Consider the following 21,179-nt stretch of genomic DNA (forward strand, 5'->3'; position numbering starts at 1 on the left):
GCCCACCCAAGTGGGGACCAGGGGGTTTCCCCTGGCGACGTTGAGGTGGCTGAGCTGCCCCCCTGGCTGGGAGGGTTTGCAGTGCCGGGACCCCCATGTGCTGCCTCACACCGTGGGGACAGCAGGGCTGTGCTGCAGGAAAACACGGGGTTCGCTGCTCCCACCCCATTTTCAGCCCGTGGACAACAGGGGAGACGCGTCCCCCAGCAGCTGCCAGGACCATGTGAAAGCCCCGGGGGGGGGAGGGGGGCGCGGGGCGGCTGCCACCGGGCGTTGAGGCCCAAACAACCCCCCAGCTCCCTGGGAGTGTCTATCCAAAGAGTACGGAGCCCCAACAGTATTAAATCGGTGAAAATAAGTCTTTTTATAGATGTGAAAATCAAGGCAAGCGTGCCAAACAGCATGGAGAAGTGCCTCGGAGCACCTGAGGTGGCACTGGGGGGACCCCAGCACACCCCAGTGCTTACATTGGAGGGAGGGGTGTCCCCAGCAGAAGGTGAGAGGTGTCCCCAGCAGATGGTACGGATGGTTGTGATAATGGCACCGGTGCTACTGGGGGTTTTGAGCCCACTTCTGGGGGTGCCAGGCCCCGGCAGCTGCCCACCCCAGCTTTGCAGGCCGGGCTGTGCTGGGTTCTAGGGTCGGGGTGACAGGGGAGGGCTCATGGGGACAAGGGAGCGCCGCGGGGACACCGTGCTGGCCCACCAGCCTGTGCATCAGCCCAGCGCTGGGGCAGGCGGGTACCAGCTGGCGAGGAAGAGGAGGAGGAGTTACTGCTCCCTGCGGGCAGCTTTCCCAGGCAGCCATCCCAGCTGGGGGCAGAGCAGGTGGAGGGACAGAGGGGACCCAGCCTCTCGGCCGGCTGGGGGGATGGAGTGGCTGAGCCAGCGCTGCCTGCTGCTGCCCGCTGCCCAGGGCTGCCCCCGACCCAGCCGGGGCACCTTGCTGCTGGTAAGTGGGAGCCCTGCGGCGCTGCCGGGGCTGGCTCCGTGCTTGGGGTGGGGGGACACGGGTGACACGTTGGGGAGCGCGGAGGGTGTCAACCCAAGCCACCGTGGAAACGCCTCCGTCTATAAGGGAACCTCTGCAAAAGCAAAAAAGACCATGCAGGAGGAATGTACTCTCCGTCTCCAGAAAGCAAAGCAGATTTCTTAGTAGTTTTTTTCCACTTGCGCTGAGGAAGCTCGCAGCGTAGTCTGCCGCTAGTTGTGTTTGGGTTTGGTTGGGGTTTTTTTCTACAGAACCTCATCAAAACTAGGCAAAAAGTCCTAACATGGTAATTTAAATTATAAAAGCAACTAAAGCTGGTTTTAGTTTACCAAAGGCAAAACAAATATTGCAGAAGTCTTAGTGACTCCAAACTCAACTGTCATTTTGCTGGTCAGTGCTTTTCGGTGAAATACTTAAAATCTCCCAGCAGGTTTTTTGGTTTTGTTCGCTTCAACATTCAACAGTCGTGAGTTTATTTGGTTTTCCAGGTAGGAATCCTGAAGTTTCACTCCTTCACTTTTGCACCATCCCTTGGCAAATAGGGAGCTTTGTCTTTCTTTTCAGAAAAAAAAAGGGGGGGGGGAACACCCCAAAAAACAAGGGAGTGGTCACTCTTGTACTAATATTCAATCACAAATGTTTCTGAGGATTTGCTCATCACATGCTCATACACCTTCCAAGAAGATTAATGATTGACATGCTGAACAGGTCGGATTTAATTTTTTTTTCTCCTGAGCAGGAGCATGATTACATTCTAATCTGGAAAAATAGGTACACCAGTGTATCTCTGTTTGGCATGTAACTGTGTGAGTAGCTTCAAGGATTTGTTGCATAATATTTGTTAAATGGCTTGGTGGAAAAAAAAGAGCACAAAAGAAGCTCTAAAATTATTATGAGAAACCTTGTGATGACAAAGACTATTTCTTCAAATGGATTGGAAAAGAGGAGAGAACCAACACAGCACATCAGTCATTTTCCAGACAGAAAGGAGCTCCTGTCTTTGTGGTGACAATGAGAGATATTTTTTTTTTTAATTCGATCTTTTTTAAAAAAACAAACAAACTCTGACATTGGCCCTGTAATGGGAGGTTTTTCAGAGGACAAAGCAGGGTGGAAGTAAGGGGGGGAAAAGGAATATATTCTTAGACTTACAAGCATGTTTTTTCTCACTGTAGTTGAATAAGGGCCAGATGCTGTTTATTTCAAAAACGAGACAAAAGACAAAGGGAAGAGCAGCTGTGCAGAGACAGCGAGCGCTGCAGCCCAGGGTGCGGGCACCATCCTTCAGCTATTACTCAGCACACCAAATTAACCTTGCTATTCCAGCAATGTCCCCACTGAGATAATTATATATTTTTACATGCCTGTGTTTATAGCACGTGAGCACAAAGAGCAGCTAAGGGGCTTGCCAGGAATAGCATCTAATGTACATCAAAACCAACTTGTTGCCACTGCAGTGCCAGCCCATGGAGAAAGCGTTATAGTTTTCTGCAGCTCCATCAGACAGAGACAGCCCTACAGACCTGGGCTGTGTGGTCTGCTAAAAGAAAACCTGTTAGGGTTTCTGTGCCCCAAAGGATCCAATTTCAAATAAGAGAAATGGGCTTAAAACCTGCAGTTAAGTCTTTCCTTCCCTTGCCTGCTGTGTGGGTCTGTATCATAGCCTGGGCGGGCTGCACAACATCTATCTGCAGAAGAGAGTAATCATCCCGGGCTGACGGGGCAGGACAAAAGCTCTCCAGGTCCCAGCACACACTGTATTACTGCAGGCTTCCCACAGCTCTGCTCCCGCATCAGGTCCAGCCCAAATCTGTTTCCCATGGCCATACCCCTACCCCTACCCAACACTGCTCTCCTCCTCTCCACATCCCCGGGGAGGCAGAAGGTCCCATCCCCACCGTTTCCCAGAGGGCTGGACATGCCTCACCCTGGGCACACAGCTGAAGGATGGCTGCAGGATGTGTCCTCAGCAGGAAAGATGTCCTTGGTGTGGGAGCCACGCCTGGTGGTTGCCTTCTTGCTCCTTTTTGCAGTAGAAATGCATTTCAACAGAGACCATCAGTGACTGACCTCCTTATTTTTCTTCAGAAAGCCAGTCATGGCTTCTGGGACCTTGCAGTGGGATCTGTAACCGCCGTTAGTCTGGGGGGTGACGTCCCGCAGCAGGGACCTGGGGACCTCTGGGCTGATACAGCCTCAAAACCTGACCCTTTCCTGCCCCAAGCACTTGGCACAGTACTAATTGGCCCCGATGGAGGGGAACGAACCTCCCTATGAGCGTGTTTTCACGTACATTACAGCTAGCATTACTGTGATGTTGAAAGAAGATTGGAGACTTCCCTTGAGCCACAGGCAACGTAAACGCTTGGGCTTACAAAATGCACTATGTCACCTAACATCGACACGTGTTTTGCCGTTAGGTGGTGACTCTGGCTTTGCTGATGTACCCGATGCTGAGGAGTCTCGCTCTGCAGCTGCACTCCGCTGTCACCGGCAGCTATGTCCCTGGGACCCACTCCATTGCCTTCATCAACTGCCTCAACGAGCAGATTGCCAAGGATATTGCCAGGTACAGAGACGCTTCCCTTGCTCGCCTGCTCAAATTGTTCGAAAGCAGCTTCTTGTGGAATAAAGCTTTGCCTTATCCCTCGAGCGGATCGGTAGTTCTCTGTACTTGATACTTCTACCTGAATGGTACTCCTTTTCTGTTTCTGCTCTCTCTGTATCAAATATCCACTTACCAAGAGCTGTGCTTTCTAAAAGAAAGCTGACAATTGCCTCTGAAGTCAATGCCATGGTAACATTAAGCCAATTCTCAATTTATTCCGCTGCCTTTCATTTTCAAGACCTATTTTAAAGCCATGGCCCTAAATCTCAAGGTCCTCAGATGGATTAAGCCCCAGCCCCGTGTTCTCTGATCTGCCACAGTCTTTCTTCTTCTCTAGAACAACACAGACCACAAATTTCAGGAGAGGTGTCGGTAAAAGGTGAAAGTGGTCCACAGCAAAGACAGAACAGGCACTTGTGAGGTACCACCAGGAGGCCAGCACTCTGCTCACCAAGCAAGCTTCAGGGAATGAGGGCTCTACCTTGTTGGTTTGGGTTTTTTTTTTCATCTCTTTTAATGTATGAGATACTTTGCATGATATTTTGCATGCAGAGTTTCTTTCACACATCTGTCAGTCCCTGACTCAATAGATGGTTTGTTCAAAATACTGAAGCCATGTTGACTGGGGAAATGTTTATGATGGACCATTAAGTTTCCTGCAACACCTCCTGCACTGCTCTCCCTGCTACTTGCCAAAAACTCTCCATCTTCTGTAAAGTGTTCCCAAACAGTCATTCAGGAACTGACAGGCTACTGAAAGGGATTTTGTGTCACCTTAAATACTGCAACTGTATTAAGAAATTCAAATAGAATAATATCTGCACTTCTTGATGTCTTCTGAAAAAAGGAGTAACTGTACATGGCTGGTGAAAAGAGCCTCAGTTCTTGAAAATCCTTCATCTAGACGGCTTTGCAAATGTTTTCCACTCTTTGTTCCTTATCTTGCAGGGAAGGGAGAGGAAATAAATCACTCCCCATTGCTGAGATGTATGTACTTTGGTTGTGGTTTTACTGGTGGAGTAGTTGTTCCTTTGTTCCGGAATTTGGATGAATGAGCCATGGTTGTAGGGGATGACACAGGGCTTCTACATGTACTTTCCCACACACCTTTTTCCTGTGCTGTCATGTTTATTCTTCCTCTACATTGCTCAGCGGAGCACTCACTCTGATGGATCAGTCTGCGAGGAATTTTCCTGCTGGTTTTAAGGAAAATGAGCTCAAGGTTTGTAAAAGCAGACTACCTGCAGGTAGAATTCAGCATCTGGCTTGTTTGTTACATCAGTTCTAACCCAGTTTATCTAGATTACTAATAACTTCAAATGCTCAGAAAAAAAACCAAGTCCACACAGGAGACCTAGCCTCTTCCCTGTGCCTGCTGTGAACTGCATCTCGCATAACTTACCTATCAGCCAAGCAGCCCTTCAGCCTCCAGTTCTGCCTTAGATTTGTACATGTCATTTTCTTTGCTTTTCCGCTTATTAATATTTTATCTGTCTCAATTCAGAGCCTATTGTGAGGCAGGGACAAAGAAACACACATTAAGTGCCCAACCCAAAGATATCATGCATTATGCAGATGTTTTCCACAGATCACGTTCAGCTTCTTATAATGTTTCCCGTTCCCATGGTGGCCGCTTGTTTCCGCTCAGCTTGCTAGAACAAAGTTCAGGATCTCAGTTAGGATCACAGCTTATTGGGACAGAGCAGAAGCAATTAGAAGGTACTCACCCAAATCAAAAGGTTCCTGCGCTAAACTGACTTGGAAGTTGCAGGCAGCAAAAACAAAATGATTTGTGCCATGTGTTTGACATGACAAACGCAGCAGGGATATCTCCGCTCATGCTGCTGCAGTTTGTTGGTCTACAGATTAACTCAAGATGCTCTACAAGCATTAAATGCCTAGAACTGGCAACACATGGTGAGAGCAAACAACCCAGAGCCTCCTCGGACGGCTGTTTTCTCAGCTCGTGGTGCCTCTGAGCCGTCGGCTCCGTCCTATCTCCATCGCCTTGCTGGGCTTAAATGCTAAACCCGGTCCCACAAGTTAGGTGGGTCCAGGCACCGGTTCTCTAGCGCACTGCTGGAGCGGCAAGATGTTGGATGATATGGGGAAGGGCTGCTTTCCTCCCAGCACGCAGGCTGCTCCCGAGTCCCCCCTGTCCTGCAGCCCCACGAGGTTGCTCAGAGCTGCAAGGTATAAACCCTACAGACAGGCAGAGAAAGCAGAGCCGGTAATGCAGACGTGCAAAGGAGCTTATGCACATTCAAACAAGAGCCCAGCTTTCCTTAAGGCTCACAGGGCAGATTGCAAGGTATGATGCAGCTGGACATTAGCACCCTGGCTGGGGTATCTTCAGGTGACAGCCATGGGGGAGGCACCTCTTGTCCTTCTGCTCGTCTTGGGGAGTGTGCTAGGCAGCCACCACATCTGTCATATTTTTACAGTTTGTAATTTGTCTTTTTGAAAGCTAGGAGTTTCTTACAGTTTCGTTTGTAGTTGCCTATAGGATGTATCATACCCTGGATGAAAGGATAATAAATTTTTAACTTGCTTGGAGTGAAAAGCATTCTGGAGAGAGTTTGCATTGGAACAGTAGTTAATTGGAATGGTTTTAATTCTTCAGCTCACTAAGAGTTAATTTTTGTAGGCTGTTGAACCGAACCTTCCAATATCTAATAACTCCCATGTTCTTTGCAGTTCAAGGTCATCTAGAAGTTAAATGTTTACATTGTTAAAGCACTTGGTACAAAGTAGTGCCCAGCAAGGCCAGTGTTAAAGAAAACCAAAGGTGAAGTCACTAGCGCGGCGCCTTTAACAGAGCTGCCTGCAAGAGGGATAGGGCTGCCATCTCCGTGAGAAGGGCCCAGACATTGCTGTGGTCAGAAAACACAACATTTGACCTACTTCTTCTAAAAATCCAGCCTGAGATTGCTTCAGTATTCTTTAATCACTTAAATATCACTTCTGCTGGCAGAGCCAAGCAGCTCTGCAATAACAAATCAGCCCACAGCTAAAGGAGGCAGCCAGAGGGAAGGAATTTATTTGGGCTTCAGATTTCTAGGATGTTTTGGGTAGAAAAACCTTGATGTTGTTAATTTAACGAGATCCACATTTAGTCTGCTATGTGAGGAAGAGGCACGGTTTGACTGGGAGACAAACCCCTTTGCATCCGTCCCAGCCCCGGTTCTTGCGACCCCACGGCTCAGCCCTGGTGTCCCTGCAGCCAGATGGGCACGGGGCTGGTGCTGGGCAGGGTCCTTGCATTGTGCAAAGCACAGGTCCCTTGTGCTACTCCAGGCCAGGAACATCACCCAACCTTCCTGCTTAGCAGGGAGGGACAGCAGGAGGGTCCCAGAGCCGTGCCAGGCGGACTGAGCTGAATGAAGCCTTTCCAGCTAGAGGTCACCTTTGCCTTTGCTTTCTCAGGGTAATAATTAACTCCAAATCCCATGTCTCTAATGTCAAAGCTGCTGCTGGCGGTCAGGGGCAGCACAAGGGAATGTCCCCATGGCTGGGGGCAAGCACTGAGGCGCAGCGAGCTGGGGGCAGGCACTGACACCCCCTCCTCTCTCACCCAGGGCCATCATGGATAAGAAGCTGGCTGCCTACGTGAACATCCTGCCGAAGAGCTCAGCCTTGTAAGTCGGGCTGAATATTCCCTAATGGAGGAGGCAAAGCCAGGATCCCTGGGCGGGGGAGGGGAGGGGGGGGAGGGGGAGGTGGACATCCCGTGGGGAGGAGGCAGTTTCCAGAAGGCGACTGGGTCTGTTTGTTGTTACAGAGGGTAGAGATGATCCTCACCCGTGCAAAGTACACGAAGTTTCTTAAGGAGTGCAGAGGCTCCGACTGCCAGAGGGGACCGTTTATTTATTGGTGACTTGGCTACATGGAGAGCTAGCAAAGAGCAAGGTGATTTATGGTCCTGAGGACACGGCACTTGTTTTTAGAGGATCTAAAAAGAAGCTAAGATAGTGACCAGAAAAGGCTTTTACAGTATTAAGCAGCACTTTCAGGAAGGACGAAGTTATCTTTGACCTTGAACTACAACAAGCCATGCTCTGCAGGTATCCTCAGCCACCCATACAAAGGGTGTCAGAGGGGTTAAAGAACAAAGCCCCAAAACAGCCTTTTGCTCATAGCAGCACCCTGACCTAGCCCTGCTGGAAGCGGGGAGTGGGTCCCTATGCCACAGCCTCCCCACAGGAGGGTTTCCTCACTGTGCAGCCCCCAGGCTCTTCCATAGCCCAGCTATGAGGCTGCTAAAATAGGGAAAACCCAGTAATGTTCTTCTCCCCCTTATGCTTCATTCCCCACGAGCCAGAACAGCTGGAGCCAAGTTGCTTACCCACAGCCCTGCAGGTTTTTCCTCTGTGCCCGGTTCAGGAGACACCACAACGTCTCCAAATGCCTATTCATGCAGGGACCTGGCGTGCAGATGAAATCACGATGGCCTTCTGTCAACATAAATGTTTTGAAAGGTCATATCTGACTCACAAGAAGTACATCTCCTCTCCTGCAGGGAAGGAGAGGAAAAAAACCATGATGCTGTCGTGCTCAGCCTCCCAGCTACAGCCATGATACAGTCCCTCCAGGCACCAGCCCCCAGGCACGGCTTGGAGCAGGACCACCACCACACAGCACCCAGAATCACCCCAGTCCCACTCCTTTGCCTTGCCATCCTCCCTGGGCAGCTCTCCCAAGGCTGGCACAGGCAAGGAGGCTCTAGTCTGTAAATCTGGGGTGCTCAGTTATGTGCACGGCAGACTTTTGGGGCCAGCGATGCTTCTCAAGCACTGATTTGCAAAGGAGCAACCACAGGCAGAAAGCACCAAGCAGGAAAACTAACCCCCCTGGGGGCTTGGCATGGCTGCAGCCAGAGCTGTATTTGCTGATGCTTCACTTCTTTTAAATCTAGGTATTTCTGGAAAGGGGAACTGGAAGAATCCACTGAAATACTACTGGTAAGTGACAATTCCCCCCATCACGAAAATCCCCATCCCAGACTGCCCCAGCCAAAAGGGGCTGCAGGGTGGTTTAGGGAGGGTGGCATAACCTGCCCGAGATGTGGGACAGTACCCAGGGACCCCAAGTACCTGCCTGAGGGCATGGCAGTGGCAGCTGGGTGTAGCAGCCTGGCTCAGCCCCTCATGTTGCCACCACAGGGGGTATCCCCTGGGGAAGAGCCCAGGAAGGGCTCCTATTGCACCGCCAGCTATGTTGGATGGGTGCAGTGGAACTGTGCAAGCAGGATTGCTCCATCCCCTTCACTTCTCCCTTGTTTTTTGTTCTGTTTTGTTTCTTTTACTCTCCACAGTTAGTGAAAACAAGGACATCCAAAATAGGCGAATTGTCCAACTACGTCAGGTGAGGCTCTGGCTCTGCAAGAGCACTGGGTTACCAGTCCAAGGTAGGCTGCCATCTCCAGCTCAGCTTTGGGAGTTGGGTTCCTTGAGCCATTTCCCACCCAGGGCAGGTTTTACTCCTCCTAATATACCTTATGAGCCAGAAGACCCCAGAGGTGGCATGAGCAAAAAAGAGAAGGTTGGCAGGAACACCAACAGTTGGGCTTCAGCCAGCCCCTCCTTACTGGGTACAAAGAGGTATTCTCCTTCTCCTAATGCAGGTCATTCCCTGGCTGCCTCCTGGCAGGGTTTCCTGCATTTCCCAAGCACTGAGTGGTGAGTGCAGCCAGCTTCGGGCCAGGGCCCCTGGCAGTCAGCTGCTGGCTGTGGTAAACCCCAAACTCAAAGCAAAATTCTCACATGGCCAAAAGAAGATGCGGGTGCTTTGAAGTCAGCGGAGAGCGTGGTGCAGGGCTGGCGCGCACAGCTGGGAGCAGAGACCTCTGTTCCGCCGCGGGGCTGTCAGTGACACTGTTCCTTGGCGTCTGTTTCCACTTTAGATCCATCCATCCCTTTGAAATTCCTGAAATCATCAGCCTGCCTATTGACCAAGGAAACCCTCTCTACCTCAAATGGATAGAGGAAAGTGTCCCACCGGACTAAGAAGTGCAGAAAGCGCCTCGCTTTTGGGGAGACCAGGTGAAACCTGAAGCCACACCGGTCTCCCTGTACAGGCAGGAGTTACATGCACGTGGGGAGGCAGCTTATAGCTTCACGAGTTTGCTATAATGCAGAAGTTTGGGATTAGAAATTGCATTTGCACTCGAGACATCCCCTCCTTGGCCTGACCCTGTGCTCCAGGGAGCACTGAGCAGCCCGGAGGTGACGCAGGCTGAAGTGAGGAAGGGCTACATCCACCTAGGACTGCTGCAGAGGATACAGAGATGCTCATGTCAGGACACTGCAGCATTTGGGGGCTGTCTTAGGCCACCAGCAGCAAATGCTAGCTGGAAGCCAGGGGCTGGCAGCCCCTCCAGTGCCGTGCATCCCCACAGCCAGCACCTGAAACCCTGCCTGGCCCTCTGCTCCCCTGCAGTGGCTGCTGCAGCATCCTGCCCTGCTCTGCCTCCTGCTTCCCCAGCCCGCAGGCAGCAGGATGTGGCCAGGCACCCTGCAATGTGCCAGCTCATGCCCTCTCCTGCTGTCATGCAACATGCTGGTTCGAGTCTTACAAATTCCAAGGAAACAGCAAACTCGTGTTTTTTTCAAAAAAAAAAAAAAGTGAGCATTTACCAGGAGCTGCAAGCAGCGCATGTGCTGACCCTGCCCTACCTGCCGAGCCGGGGAGAGCCAGGCTGAGCTGGGCAGCATCCTCTGCCAGTTCAGGGAAACCAAGTGCTGGTGGGACCAGGGCATCACCCAGCTGCGGGGCATCACCCTGCATCCCCTGCCCACACCGAGATGGTGGCTTTCTACCCAGGCCAAGTTTAACCTTGGAAAGAAATGTTCATGTTGATATTTTAATGGGCTATAACTTATGGAACAATATTGAGTTACTTATGTGACTGAGAAGGGAATAAACGGGAAATTTTCTTACCTGGGCAGGCTCACGTGTTGTTGCAGTTTGCAGGCACAGTGTCCACAGTGAGCTGGGCAGGAGGAAGGGCCCATCATGAGTTTGCAGCGGCTCTCTCTGGCCTGATGCTGACCCACGCAGAGCTCCCGCCTGCTCATCTTGGGCTTATGGAGAAGTGGTACAAGGCATTTTGCAGGCATCAAGAGCTGGGTCCCTGGGCTTGCGTGGCCCCACCAACCACCAGAGGTAGCGTGGGGAAGGCTCACAGGGGCAGGAAAGGCAAGACAGGAGTGAACGTGGTCTGAACTCTGAGAGCAGGAAAGATTTTAGCGCTAAATCCAAAGAAACAGGGTACCAGCTAGGCACCTCATCTGGCAAAAAGGAACAAAGCACATCAAGTGAACACCAGCACCCCCAGGCCACACTGGCACCGCACCCAAAGCTGAGCTTTGCTTAGCCCTGTCAGTGCTATGTTGTGCAGTTATCACGGCAGCACAGAATGGTCAGGGTTGGAAGGGACCTCTGGAGATCTGTGTCCAAGCTTTAAGCTAAGGTTAAGTGGATGGAGGCTATTTGGGACCTCACCAGTCAGTAGGACTGAGTGAGGGCCACCCCCCTCTACAAAACCCATCACTGCAAAGGGTGTCCCTGTCCCCTGCTGTCCCCACACCTTTCACGGCTGCACCCACATTCCTCCCTTTGCATCCTTCTGCCGTTCTTGTGCTCCACAGCAGCACCTCTCCGGCCGAGGGCACACCTCACCTTGGCACAGCATGACCCAGCAGCACCAGCCGCATTGTGGTGGGCACTGGGCATCTGCCCAGGAGCACACACTGACCTCCAGCGCCCAAACTCAGTAGTCCTGCCACTACAAAGAACCAGCTATGTTAGAAAAAAATGTCTTTTTAATTGTACATCAGACATATTAATTACAACTTGGGTATAACAAGAGTTGGTTATTACAAGCAGCAACCTGAACTCATAAATTTTTAGAAGGTGCACAGACTCGTTATAGTATCTATTACAGCTAATGCAAAATATACTCTGCAACAAAAATATTTTTAAAGGCTCCACATTCAGTTCTCTGCAAGAGGCCAGGGGGAGAGGGAACAGAGAGGGAGAGCAGAGGAACCAGGGCCACGTGTTATGGGTACTGCCACAAGTGCAATGTCCATTGGCACATCCCACGGGAATAACCCTGCTCGGCCCTGGCACAGCTTTTGGCAGCCCCCGGCCCCTCCGGCAGCCACTCTGACAATAACAAGGGCTTCATAGGCACTGGTCAAAGGGAAATACTGAAATCAATCCTTTGGTGACAAAGCCAAGACAGGAGGGGGGTGACCTGGCTGGCTGCAGGAGCTGCACCCCTCCTTGCCAGGGATGAGGGGTCCTGGCAGCGCGTCTCCCAAAAGGATGGGGCCCCTCCAGAGATGCTCGTCCTGGGATAAGCTGAGATGCAGACCCTGAGGGTGCCAAGCACCTCTCCCCAAGGCACATCTGACCCCACTCGGCTCAAACCATCTCATGGCTGGAGCTGGATGGAGCCTTCTCCCCCGGACCTCACCCCGCACCAGCGGTCAACAGCTCCTCCATCAAGCACACCACCAGGCACATGGCACTGGGCAAACTGTCAGAAAGGAGTTAAAATGCTTTTTCCTGCTAAGCCAAATATTCAGGCTCCTACTACAGGACTGAAGCAGCTCGAGGCATCGCCACCTCACAGCTGTGCAAAGGCCTGGTGCCTGCTAGGGGAATTAACGCAACTGGCAACTCCCCTCCACACAGGGTGTCCCACTATGTTATTTTAGCAGTAGCTGAAGCAGAAGTTGATTTTTAACGGCCACACTTTGGCCTCTGGTTTGCAAACGCCACCTACTCTCTCATGCCAATTACACCAACAAATTTTTTTCGGTATATTTTCAATAAAACCGCCTTTTCAATCACCAGTCGGCAGATCCCACAAGCACACACAGGAACAACGATGGGGCTACAGGCACAGGGTGTGCTGACAGAGCAGAACCATGCACCCCCCCCAGCATCGCCACCCTCCATCCCCATGGGACAGCCATGTAGTGATAGGGGACAGACGAGGACAACATTAAATATATATATATATATCTTAGAAAAGAAATCTAACAAATATGTCTGACGATACTAGGTTATTTTTTTAAAAAAAAGACAACTGCTTTGCTCCTGAACAACCTGGCAGTATTGCTTTAGTTAAAGAAGGGGGCTGCTCCTTCTCTTCGGCAGACAAACAGACCCCCCACCCTCACAAACATCGACGCTACGTCGGGAGCAGAAAGCGCAATCGCTCTCCAGCGAGGCACAGCCACGAGGCCATGGGGATGGCCACGGGGACCCCAGTACAACCCTCTCCCCATGCCCCCACTGTCCTCTTCGGCCTTTTTGGTTTGTCTGCTCATTTGGCACGTTCAGAATGAAGATTCCTGGAGGAACAAAGGCCTCGGGCTCCAGTCTGTGAAATGCCCACGGTGGTTTTAAGGCAAGGGTGTATCTTTTGACTCATCTCTTCCAACACAATGATTGTCAGAAGAACAGGGAAATGGCACTGGTGCATTACCACACGCAGTCCAGGTCATGGGATGAGACCCCCAAAGGGGCTTCCCCAGGGGCACCCAGCCACGCTGGGGGGATCCTCTGGGAAAGGCCAGACCCACTCGCTGCTCTTACTGGCACTGCGATGGTGCCCTGGGTTTGGCCAAAGGCTCCATCGGGAAAGCGCAGCTGGGCCACGCTCTTTGCATATACATGGCCACTAAAATAATAATTGTTAACATAAAAAAATTACGGCAGCAAGGCTGGGGGCTTCACCCCTGGGCAGCACTGCCGACAGCGCCAGCTCAGGCACTGCCTCCACCCGCGGTGGATCCCGGGGAGCCGGCTCCAGCTGGGACCCCCAGCACAGAGGGGTCTCAGCCCTCCCAGCATCCCTCCTCTGCTTCACGATGAGACTTTCCCCATCATCCCTATCTCCTCTGGTTCGGCTCCGGGAAAGGTTTAGGGGCGGGTGGCGTTCAGTAAGGGGTCGTGCCTTCCCACTCCACCAGGTACTGCACCTTCCCCTCCAGCGTCACCCGCCGCGCCAGCACCTGGTACTTCTCGCCGCAGACCAGCCTGCCCGCCGCCCCGAAGTAGCTGCTGATGGAGGACTTGAGGTGGGAGAGCGAGGAGTCATCCTCGCTGATGCTCTCGAAGGTGTGGCTGTCAATAGCATCGTCCGGGCGGTCCGGGCCACAGGCTGCCTCGCTGCCCTCAGGGGTGCCCCCAGCCGGGCGCCTGCCCACCTCCCCACCTCTCCTCTTCGCCCCCACCGAGGCATAGGCTGGCACTGCCAGCTTGCGCTTGCGGCTGCCCACGGTCCTCCGGCTGTGAGGGAGGGGACAGAGGAGGGGTGAGGGCAGCACCCAAAAGGTGTCCCCCACCATGCTGGCTGTGCCCGCCGCCCGGCGAGCCTAGAAGGAGCACACCGGGAATTCCACTGAAACCAATGGCTCCAACCCTGCACAACGAGCAAGGCGGCGCTGCTTTGGGACCGCCAGCCCGCTTTGGGAAGCGAGGGGGAAAGGGTCCCCAGTGCAGGACATTCCTGTGCCAGGGCGCTGGGGCAGTCCCTTGTCCCCCTGGCCATGCCACTGGGACCCTTCTGGAAGGGGGCAAGGGGCACAGCCCTCACCTGGACTCGTAGGAGAGGCTCGTGGTGGCGGAGCCTGAGGTGCTGGCAGCATCTGTGGAGTCCACATCTGACAGGAAAGTCTGTCCCGAGCTGGCACTGGGGATGGGATGCAGCATCAGCCCCAGCCCGGAGCAAGGGGCACCCCGGCCCCCCACCGCCACCCCAGCTCTCCCTTCACACTGGGGTGTTGAAACCGCTCCCCCCTCACCACTCACACCCCCAGGCCCAGCCACACGGACCTTTTCAGGCTCTGAATTTCATCCAGTGTGAAGTCAAAGATGCTGGCCAGGTGGTGGTTGGTGCTCCAGGCGGAGGTGAAGTCACTCTGTGCCATGAAAACAAGCTCACTCGTCACCCCTGAGCGGCACGGTGCTGCCCACGGTCCCGGCGCCGTCACCCCCTGCCCTGGCACCACCGCGCTCCTTCCCACGGCCCCTGGGAAGCAGGCTTGGCACGGAGCATTTGCAAACCCCAGGGCGAGGGATGGGTGCTCTCTCTGCCTGCACAAGCCAGGGAACCTCGTGGGGAGCCCCAAGGATGGAGGGGCCAGGGGGGTCCCACTCGGCTGCTAAATCCCAGGATGGCTGCACAGAAGAGGGAGTGAAGGACTCACGCTGGGAATTGCATCCTCCAGCAGGAACTTGGCCCTCTTGCGCCGCGCCGCTCGCCGCTTCTGCTGCTGGAGCTGCCGGGGCAGCAGGCTGCAAAGCAGGGGGGAGCTGAGGCTGCCAAGCCATCCCAGGGGAGCATGGGCATGGGGTGCTGCAGCAGCGGGGGGTGCCCAGGCAAATTTGGCTGCTCACCTGTCTTTATGGACGTATTTGCTTTTTCCCCTCTTCTTCAGCTCGCAGGAGCTGCCGTCACCCATGCCGGGGGCTTTCTCTGGCAGCACCTTGCTAGGGGGGTTTGGAGGAACGCGGATCCGCAAGCGGAAGATGCATTTCTTCTTTTTAATTTCCTTCCCACACAGAAACCTGGGTGGCAGAGGGGAGGAAACAGCCCTCAGCTGGGGGGGGCCACAGGAGCATCCTGCATCCCACCCTGTCCCTCACCCCACCGTGCTGGGGGCTCACCTGCTTTTGTAGCTGTTGAGGGCGTTGAGGAGGTGGGGGCCGCGCTCGGAGATGGGGGTGCCCGTCAGCTGCGGAGATGGCAGAGGTCAGGCAGGGCTCGGTGCCCGCTGTGGTTATGCAAAAACTAAACAGACGGGGGAACCCGAACTCCAGGTTTCGGCTCCTGCCCGAGGTCAGGGAGGGAGAGATGCCAAAGCCCAGAGCCACACAGCCTTTGGCACCGGCGGCCCTCGGTGCAGGGCAGAACCGATCCATCCCGGCACAGTGACTGGCTTCCAGCGACCCTTGGCGTTAGCACTTCTCCTAGCTCTAGCTCTGACTGGGAAACTTGTCAGGTATGGCACCCAAACAAAGGGAAATCCCAGCACACAGAGAAAAGCGATTAAGCTAATTTTGAGCAGGAGCCACTCATGCCAAGTGCTGCACGAAGCAGGGTTTTGCAGAGATGCCCAAACTCATCGATGCAGGGCTGCTGCATGAGCACATCCCTTCCCACCCTTCACCCTCTGCCCATCCCAGCTGCACCCCAGCCCTGGGAAAGGTCCCTTGGCTCTGCCCAGGGTCCGTGCCCAGGGGCTGACACCATTCCCAGCTCAGGGAGCAGCATCCGCCATCCTCCACCGCTGACACTGCCCACTGGGGACACCCCACTGACACCAACCCGGAGCCAGGTGAACAGCACATGGGAGCTGCTGTGTGTTCCCAGTGGGTGCAAACACCCCAGGCCAGGTGCTCCTGCCCACCCAGAGGAACTGGGCAGGTGTTTTAAAGCTCCTTCCCTGCAGGGGACCAGCTGAGGACCAGCTGGCCACAAGTGAGCAGGCACTCCCAAAGCATGGCCCCCTTCCACCCCAGCCTCAGCTGCTGTAGGAAAGGAGGGTCCCATCCCTCCCAGCTGAGGCTTCAGGCACAGCTGGCTGCATCTTACAGCTTACATCCCCAGCAGCACCGGTGAGCCCAAGCTGTGTGTTTTTACCTTCCCAAGCTGCAGCGGATCCCAGTGATGGTTCACGAAAGCCAAAATCTCCTCAAAGTCAAAGTACTTCTTCTTGCTCTGTACACCCAGGTTGTAGAGAGCGAGATGGACAACATCCACCCTGCGGGAGCAAAGTGGGTGAGAGGGTCAGCAGCCTACCCTCAACCCGGCAGGATGGTACCCACCACGATGCTCTGCTCTGCCAGTGCTGCTCCGGTGCAGCCCCCAGCACAGCCTCCCAAAACCCACCCACTGGAAGCTGGGACATCCCCACACCTTGCAGCTGAGGCAACCCAGCTCAGAGGTGCATCCCAGGGGATGCCATAGCCAGGACAGCATCCCTTGAGCTTTGGGGAGTGGTGTGATGCTGCCTGAAGCTGGGGGGAACCCCAGACACAGAGACCCTGAGCCCAGGAGCTGGAGGACATGCCGCTCCAAGGATGAATGCCCAGTTTTCCAGCTTTTTAATAAGCCCCAGCTGTGTGCTCTGGCTGCAGTTAGGTACGGGAGCAGGATAGCTCTTACTCAGACTTACACTGTCTACTTAAACAACCCAATCTATCCAGTGGGATTTTACACCTGCATCTCTGAAAATGAAATCCATGCAATGTATCCTGCAGGATTTGCTTTATTCTTCTTCCAGCCTGCAGCACTGCTCCATGCAACATCCCTGAGCCAGCTGCATCCCAGCAGCTCATTAGCACCAGTAACAGGGCTGAGCACAAGGGGAACAGCAGGGAAAAGCTGGGCTGTTGGCGCTGTTAATATGCGTTATAAAGCGCTTTGAGACCATGAAGGTACGCTAGATGGTACCACTTGTAAACTTGTATTTAATCACAGAGCTTGATGACTTGTCACCGGATTGCCTTTCGCAGTTATCCCCTGGCTTAACGTGTCCCTTGGCTGCCGGACAAACAGTAGGTTTGGGGCATATGGAGAAACAGCTTCCCGGGAAACATGGAAACCTGCAGGGCCGGGCAGGAGGAGCTGCAGACCCAGGGCCCGTGGCTGAGCAAAAGCCCCAGCTCAAGGCTGGGCTGGGGTGAGTAGGAAACGCTCTGTGAACTCATGCTACTGATGCCCTGCGGCCACCCCGGCATGTCCCGAAGGAGCTGGGGATGTTTCTTACCATCTCAAGGGCAGGCGCTTGATGTATTCAGGTCCCTGGTTGCATACGGAGCAGAAAAACACATAGAATCTGGAAAACAGTGGGGAGGGAGAGCACTGGGGGTGGGGGTCATCCCCGCAGTCATGCAGGGCCTGGGGATGGGCTGGGGGGAGGACAGTGCTCCTCCAGGCGCCACCAGTGACAGCACTGCAGGGAGAAGCAGGGCTCTGTGGGATGGGGCCACCCGCCTGCTGCTGGGGTGGCTCATCCACATCGGTGCCCCAGCCAGATCAGGGAGATACAGGCTGGGGATGTGTCTGTGCATGAGCCCCCCGGGGAGGGAGATCCAGGCTGGGGATGTGTCTGCATGAGTACCCCCCTGAGAAGCCAGCTCCAACATGCAGCCCAGCAAGGTCTGGAAGGGACATACCTGTCTCCGAACATCATGGGGTCGCTGAGGCACTGGGTGCAGGCTTCGTGGAACCACTGCCGGCAGCGGTAGCACTGCAGCATCTTCAGGTACCACCTAGGGAGGGAAAGGAGGTGGGTGACAGCAAGGGCAGCATGTAGCAGCCACTGCCCCATTCCCCCTCCCAGGCACCGACCCCCCCAGCCAGGGAGAGAAAGTCCTAACTTGTACTTTCTGCAGCCACGGCAGTGGGTACAAACGATGTCTCCAGGAGTGAGTGGAGACCCAGGTGGCAGAGGCAGCGTGGGCAGCAAAGCCACTGGCTTGAGCATAGTGCCCTGCAAGCTGGAGACTTCCCTTTTGGGGGCAAAAAATCCCCTCCCTCAATCCCATCTTCCTTTTGTAAATGCCTTTCCCCACAAAACCGAGCACGATAACCCCCCAGCAGGCAGGGTCTTACTCGCCGGGGCCCCCACAGTAGCAGTAGCACTGCTGCTGGTTGGTCCGGTGCGGGGAGTCCCACTCGAGCAGGTCGGGGTTGTAGGACAGCACCATCTTGACAGCTTGCAGTGTCTTGGCAATGGCTCCCTTCTTCAGGGCACCCCCCTTCTGCAGGGGCGAGCGGGATGGGGGTCAGCGCAGCTGCCCGGGGGGCCACATCCTGCACCGCCGTGCTGAGGGCGGGTGGTACACGGAGCTGGCAACCCCGGGCAGCCCCACTCACCCGCACGGCCAGGGCAAATATGCAGCGGCGGCAGAACCACGGTGTCCCCAGGGGGCCCTCGCCACCACTCGCCACCGGGACATGGCACTGCTGGTGATAACCTGCAGGAGGGCTCGGCATCAGCACTGCCAGGCTGGCCGGACCCCCACCCCTGGGGGGGGTACATGGCCAACCCCAGGGTGATGCGCCCACACTCACCCAGCCCACACTTCCCGCAGATGAGGATTTCGTTCATGGGACCTGATGTCTTTCCCAGGCAGACGATGCACTTGGGCTCCTCCCCAGGGACACCGGCTGCGGGACAGGGATGGCAGAGTCGGAGAGACCAAGGCACAGCCACATCTCCATGGTACTGGGAAGAACCTCCCAGCACGGTGGTGGGAAGGGAGGATGGGGCAGCACTCACCATGCTGGATGTCCTTCCAGAGGACCCAGTACTTGGAGTTGTCCTCAAACGTGACGAGGCAGCTCTGCTTGGAGCCGCTCACCTGCATGGAGAGCGGGATGAACCACTGGGCATCACCTCCCATTCCCAACACTTCCCCATTTACCGTGGGGGACCAGCCCTGAGTCGGGTGCATTTGGGGTGTGACACCCAGGGGCAGGACATCAACCCAACATCCCCCACTGCCCAAAGACATGCTGCAGCCCAGGCCAGGACCCCTCCGAGCCACAAGCCAACCCAGGGAAGGGCACTAGCTACACCTTGGGTGCCCACATTACCCTTTTGGGTGCCCACATTACCCTTTTGATCTTCCCAAGGTAACAGAGCCCATCGGTCCAGCGGCACAGCACGTACTGCCCCTCCATCAGCTTGACCATGAGCTCCCGGCAGCTGCTGCCCCTCTGCACCGAGGCACCGGCCGGCGCGCGCTGGACACGGCCCGCGGCCGCGTAGACATCCCGGATGATGGGGTTAAGCTTGGCGGTCTCCATCAGCAGAGCCTGGGGGGGATGCACACACTCGTCACTGTCACCGTGCAGTCACCCACGCCACAAGGCGCCAGCGGCCAAGCACAGCATCCCGGAGGGTTATCCCCGGGAGCACCGAGCCTGGAGCTGGTTCAGCACCGCTAGCGGGGGGGGGCTCAGGACCCGCAGAACAAGTGCTGATGAGCCGGGTTTGTTTAAGTGGAATCAAAGGGATCGCTGCAATCTTTGCTGCTCTTGAGCAGGAATTAATTATAGAAACTTCTTAAAAAAGAAATAACCCCTCGGCTGCCTGGGCTCCCGCAGTGGGGCCACCCTGCCGAGTGGCACAGGGACACGGCGAGTGGCACAGGGACAGGCTCGGCCTCGCACAGGGCACCGCAGCCATAATACCTTGACAATTCACGTGGGTTTGAATTGACAATTCCCCAGCAGCTTCGCAGGCTCCCGAGCCACCGGGACAGCGGCTGGAAGCGGGTTTGCCGCGGAGGGGCTGCAGGGAAGGGGGCAGCCCCCCACCCCCCGCCATCCCAACGCGCATCACTGGAACGCCCCAAAAGTTGCTTTACCAGCCCCCCCCCCCCTCTTTGCGCTCCCGACACGGCCCCACGCGTGGGCTCACGCCGCCGGTCACACCGCGAACGCCCCCCCGTGCTGCGGCCACCCCCTGCCCGCGCCCTTCGCTGCCGTTTCCCGGGCGGGCAGGAGCGGCCAAACTTACGGTAAACCGGGAGCGACCGAGAGCAGGCGGCTGGCGGCGGGGGGGGGGCGGGGGCTGGCAGGAGCGAGCCGCGACATGTCCCCCGCAGCGCGCCCCGCCACCGCGATTATGAAAGCGGAGGCGGGTCCGCGCGCCCCCCCCCCCCCCCCCCCCCCGCTGCCCGGTGCCGGGAGCGCGCCCGGCGGAGGGGCGGCACGGGGGGACGCGCGGTCACGGGTGGGAGCTGCCACGCCGCTGCCGTGCCGCGCCGGGCGGCGGAGGGGAGCGAGGGCACCCGGCCACCCCCCGCCCCGCCGCAGTCCCCCGGGGCCGGCGGCACCTGCCGGGCGGGGGGCGCAGCGGGGGACGCAGCAGGCGGCCCCGGGAGCGCGGCCGCGGGCCCCGCCGCCATTGGCTCATTCAAAGGCGCTGCCGGCCCGGCCCGCCCGCCCGCCCGGCCGCGGCCCCGCCGCCCCCGCCGCGCGCCCCGCCGCCCGCGCCGCGCTGCCCTTACCGCCGGCCGCCCTCTGCCGCCGCCGGCCCGGCTCAGCGCCCGCCCGCCCGGGGCCCGCGGCGGGGAGCGGCGTGCGGCGGGGCGCGGGGCGCCATCTTCCCGCGCTTCCCCCGCGCCTCCCGCGGGCATTGACGTCCCGCTTATGCAATTAGCGGGGGCCGCCTCCGCCGCCTCCCACGGCCCCGAGCGGCGCGGCACGGAGCGGCACGGCACGGCACGGAGCGGCACGGCACGGGCCCGCGGGGAGCGCCCGGCACCCCCTGCCGGGGCTCGGCACGCGCCGGGGGGGGTGCCTGCCGCTGTCCCCCCCGGGGGTACCTGCCGCTGTCCCCCCCCGTGGGGTGCCTGCCGGTGTCCCTGCCCCACCGGAGGGTACCTGCCGCTGTCCCCCTCTGTGGGGTGCCTGCCGCGGTCCCCCCCCCCGGGGGGTAGCTGCCACTGTCCCCCCCCGGGGGTACCCGCCGCTGTCCCCCCCCGGGATATCTGCCGCTGTCCCCCCCGGGGGTACCTGCCGCTGTGACCCCCCGGGATA

General features: G+C 56.3%; 2 protein-coding genes across 3 annotated transcripts; one reads left to right on the top strand and one right to left on the bottom strand.

Moving 5' to 3' along the window:
• The first annotated feature begins 770 nt into the window (after positions 1–770).
• CUTA (cutA divalent cation tolerance homolog) lies at positions 771–10,537 on the top strand. The gene is made up of 6 exons (XM_005442142.4): positions 771–951; positions 3,411–3,559; positions 7,177–7,236; positions 8,514–8,559; positions 8,913–8,962; positions 9,501–10,537. The coding sequence occupies exons 1-6, from the start codon at positions 871–873 to the stop codon at positions 9,601–9,603; spliced, it is 489 nt and encodes a 162-aa protein (XP_005442199.2). The 5' UTR covers positions 771–870; the 3' UTR covers positions 9,604–10,537.
• Positions 10,538–12,405: 1,868 nt separating this feature from the next.
• On the bottom strand, positions 12,406–20,800 carry PHF19 (PHD finger protein 19). 2 transcript variants are annotated; one of them, XM_055720803.1, is made up of 15 exons: positions 20,648–20,800; positions 19,248–19,448; positions 18,910–18,991; positions 18,702–18,797; positions 18,504–18,604; positions 18,240–18,388; positions 17,801–17,896; positions 17,392–17,460; positions 16,263–16,383; positions 15,287–15,354; positions 15,017–15,187; positions 14,827–14,914; positions 14,453–14,538; positions 14,214–14,309; positions 12,406–13,906 (listed from the first exon to the last, which is right to left on the bottom strand). In XM_055720803.1, the coding sequence occupies exons 1-15, from the start codon at positions 20,774–20,776 to the stop codon at positions 13,555–13,557; spliced, it is 1,905 nt and encodes a 634-aa protein (XP_055576778.1). In that variant the 5' UTR covers positions 20,777–20,800; the 3' UTR covers positions 12,406–13,554. The 2 variants fall into 2 exon arrangements, with proteins under 2 accessions (XP_055576778.1, XP_055576780.1); XM_055720805.1 differs by lacking the exon at positions 20,648–20,800 and adding an exon at positions 20,155–20,555.
• Positions 20,801–21,179: the final 379 nt, after the last annotated feature.

This window comes from Falco cherrug, chromosome 9 (assembly GCF_023634085.1).
Source record: "Falco cherrug isolate bFalChe1 chromosome 9, bFalChe1.pri, whole genome shotgun sequence".
NCBI lineage: Eukaryota > Metazoa > Chordata > Aves > Falconiformes > Falconidae > Falco > Falco cherrug.

What these genes read in the sequence shown, in the direction of transcription:
- PHF19 (XM_055720803.1), bottom strand. Translation starts at nt 20,776, where the DNA reads ATGCCCGCGGGAGGCGCGGGGGAAGCGCGGGAAGATGGCGCCCCGCGC. An exon ending in CCCATGATGTTCGGAGACAG is followed by an intron (nt 17,461 to 17,800) that starts GTATGTCCCTTC and finishes ACTGTTTTCCAG; the next exon opens with ATTCTATGTGTTTTTCTGCT. An exon ending in ATCCGCTGCAGCTTGGGAAG is followed by an intron (nt 15,355 to 16,262) that starts GTAAAAACACAC and finishes CCATCTCCGCAG; the next exon opens with CTGACGGGCACCCCCATCTC.
- CUTA (XM_005442142.4), top strand. Translation starts at nt 871, where the DNA reads ATGGAGTGGCTGAGCCAGCGCTGCCTGCTGCTGCCCGCTGCCCAGGGC. An exon ending in ATTGCCAAGGATATTGCCAG is followed by an intron (nt 3,560 to 7,176) that starts GTACAGAGACGC and finishes TCTCTCACCCAG; the next exon opens with GGCCATCATGGATAAGAAGC. An exon ending in CTGCCGAAGAGCTCAGCCTT is followed by an intron (nt 7,237 to 8,513) that starts GTAAGTCGGGCT and finishes TTTTAAATCTAG; the next exon opens with GTATTTCTGGAAAGGGGAAC.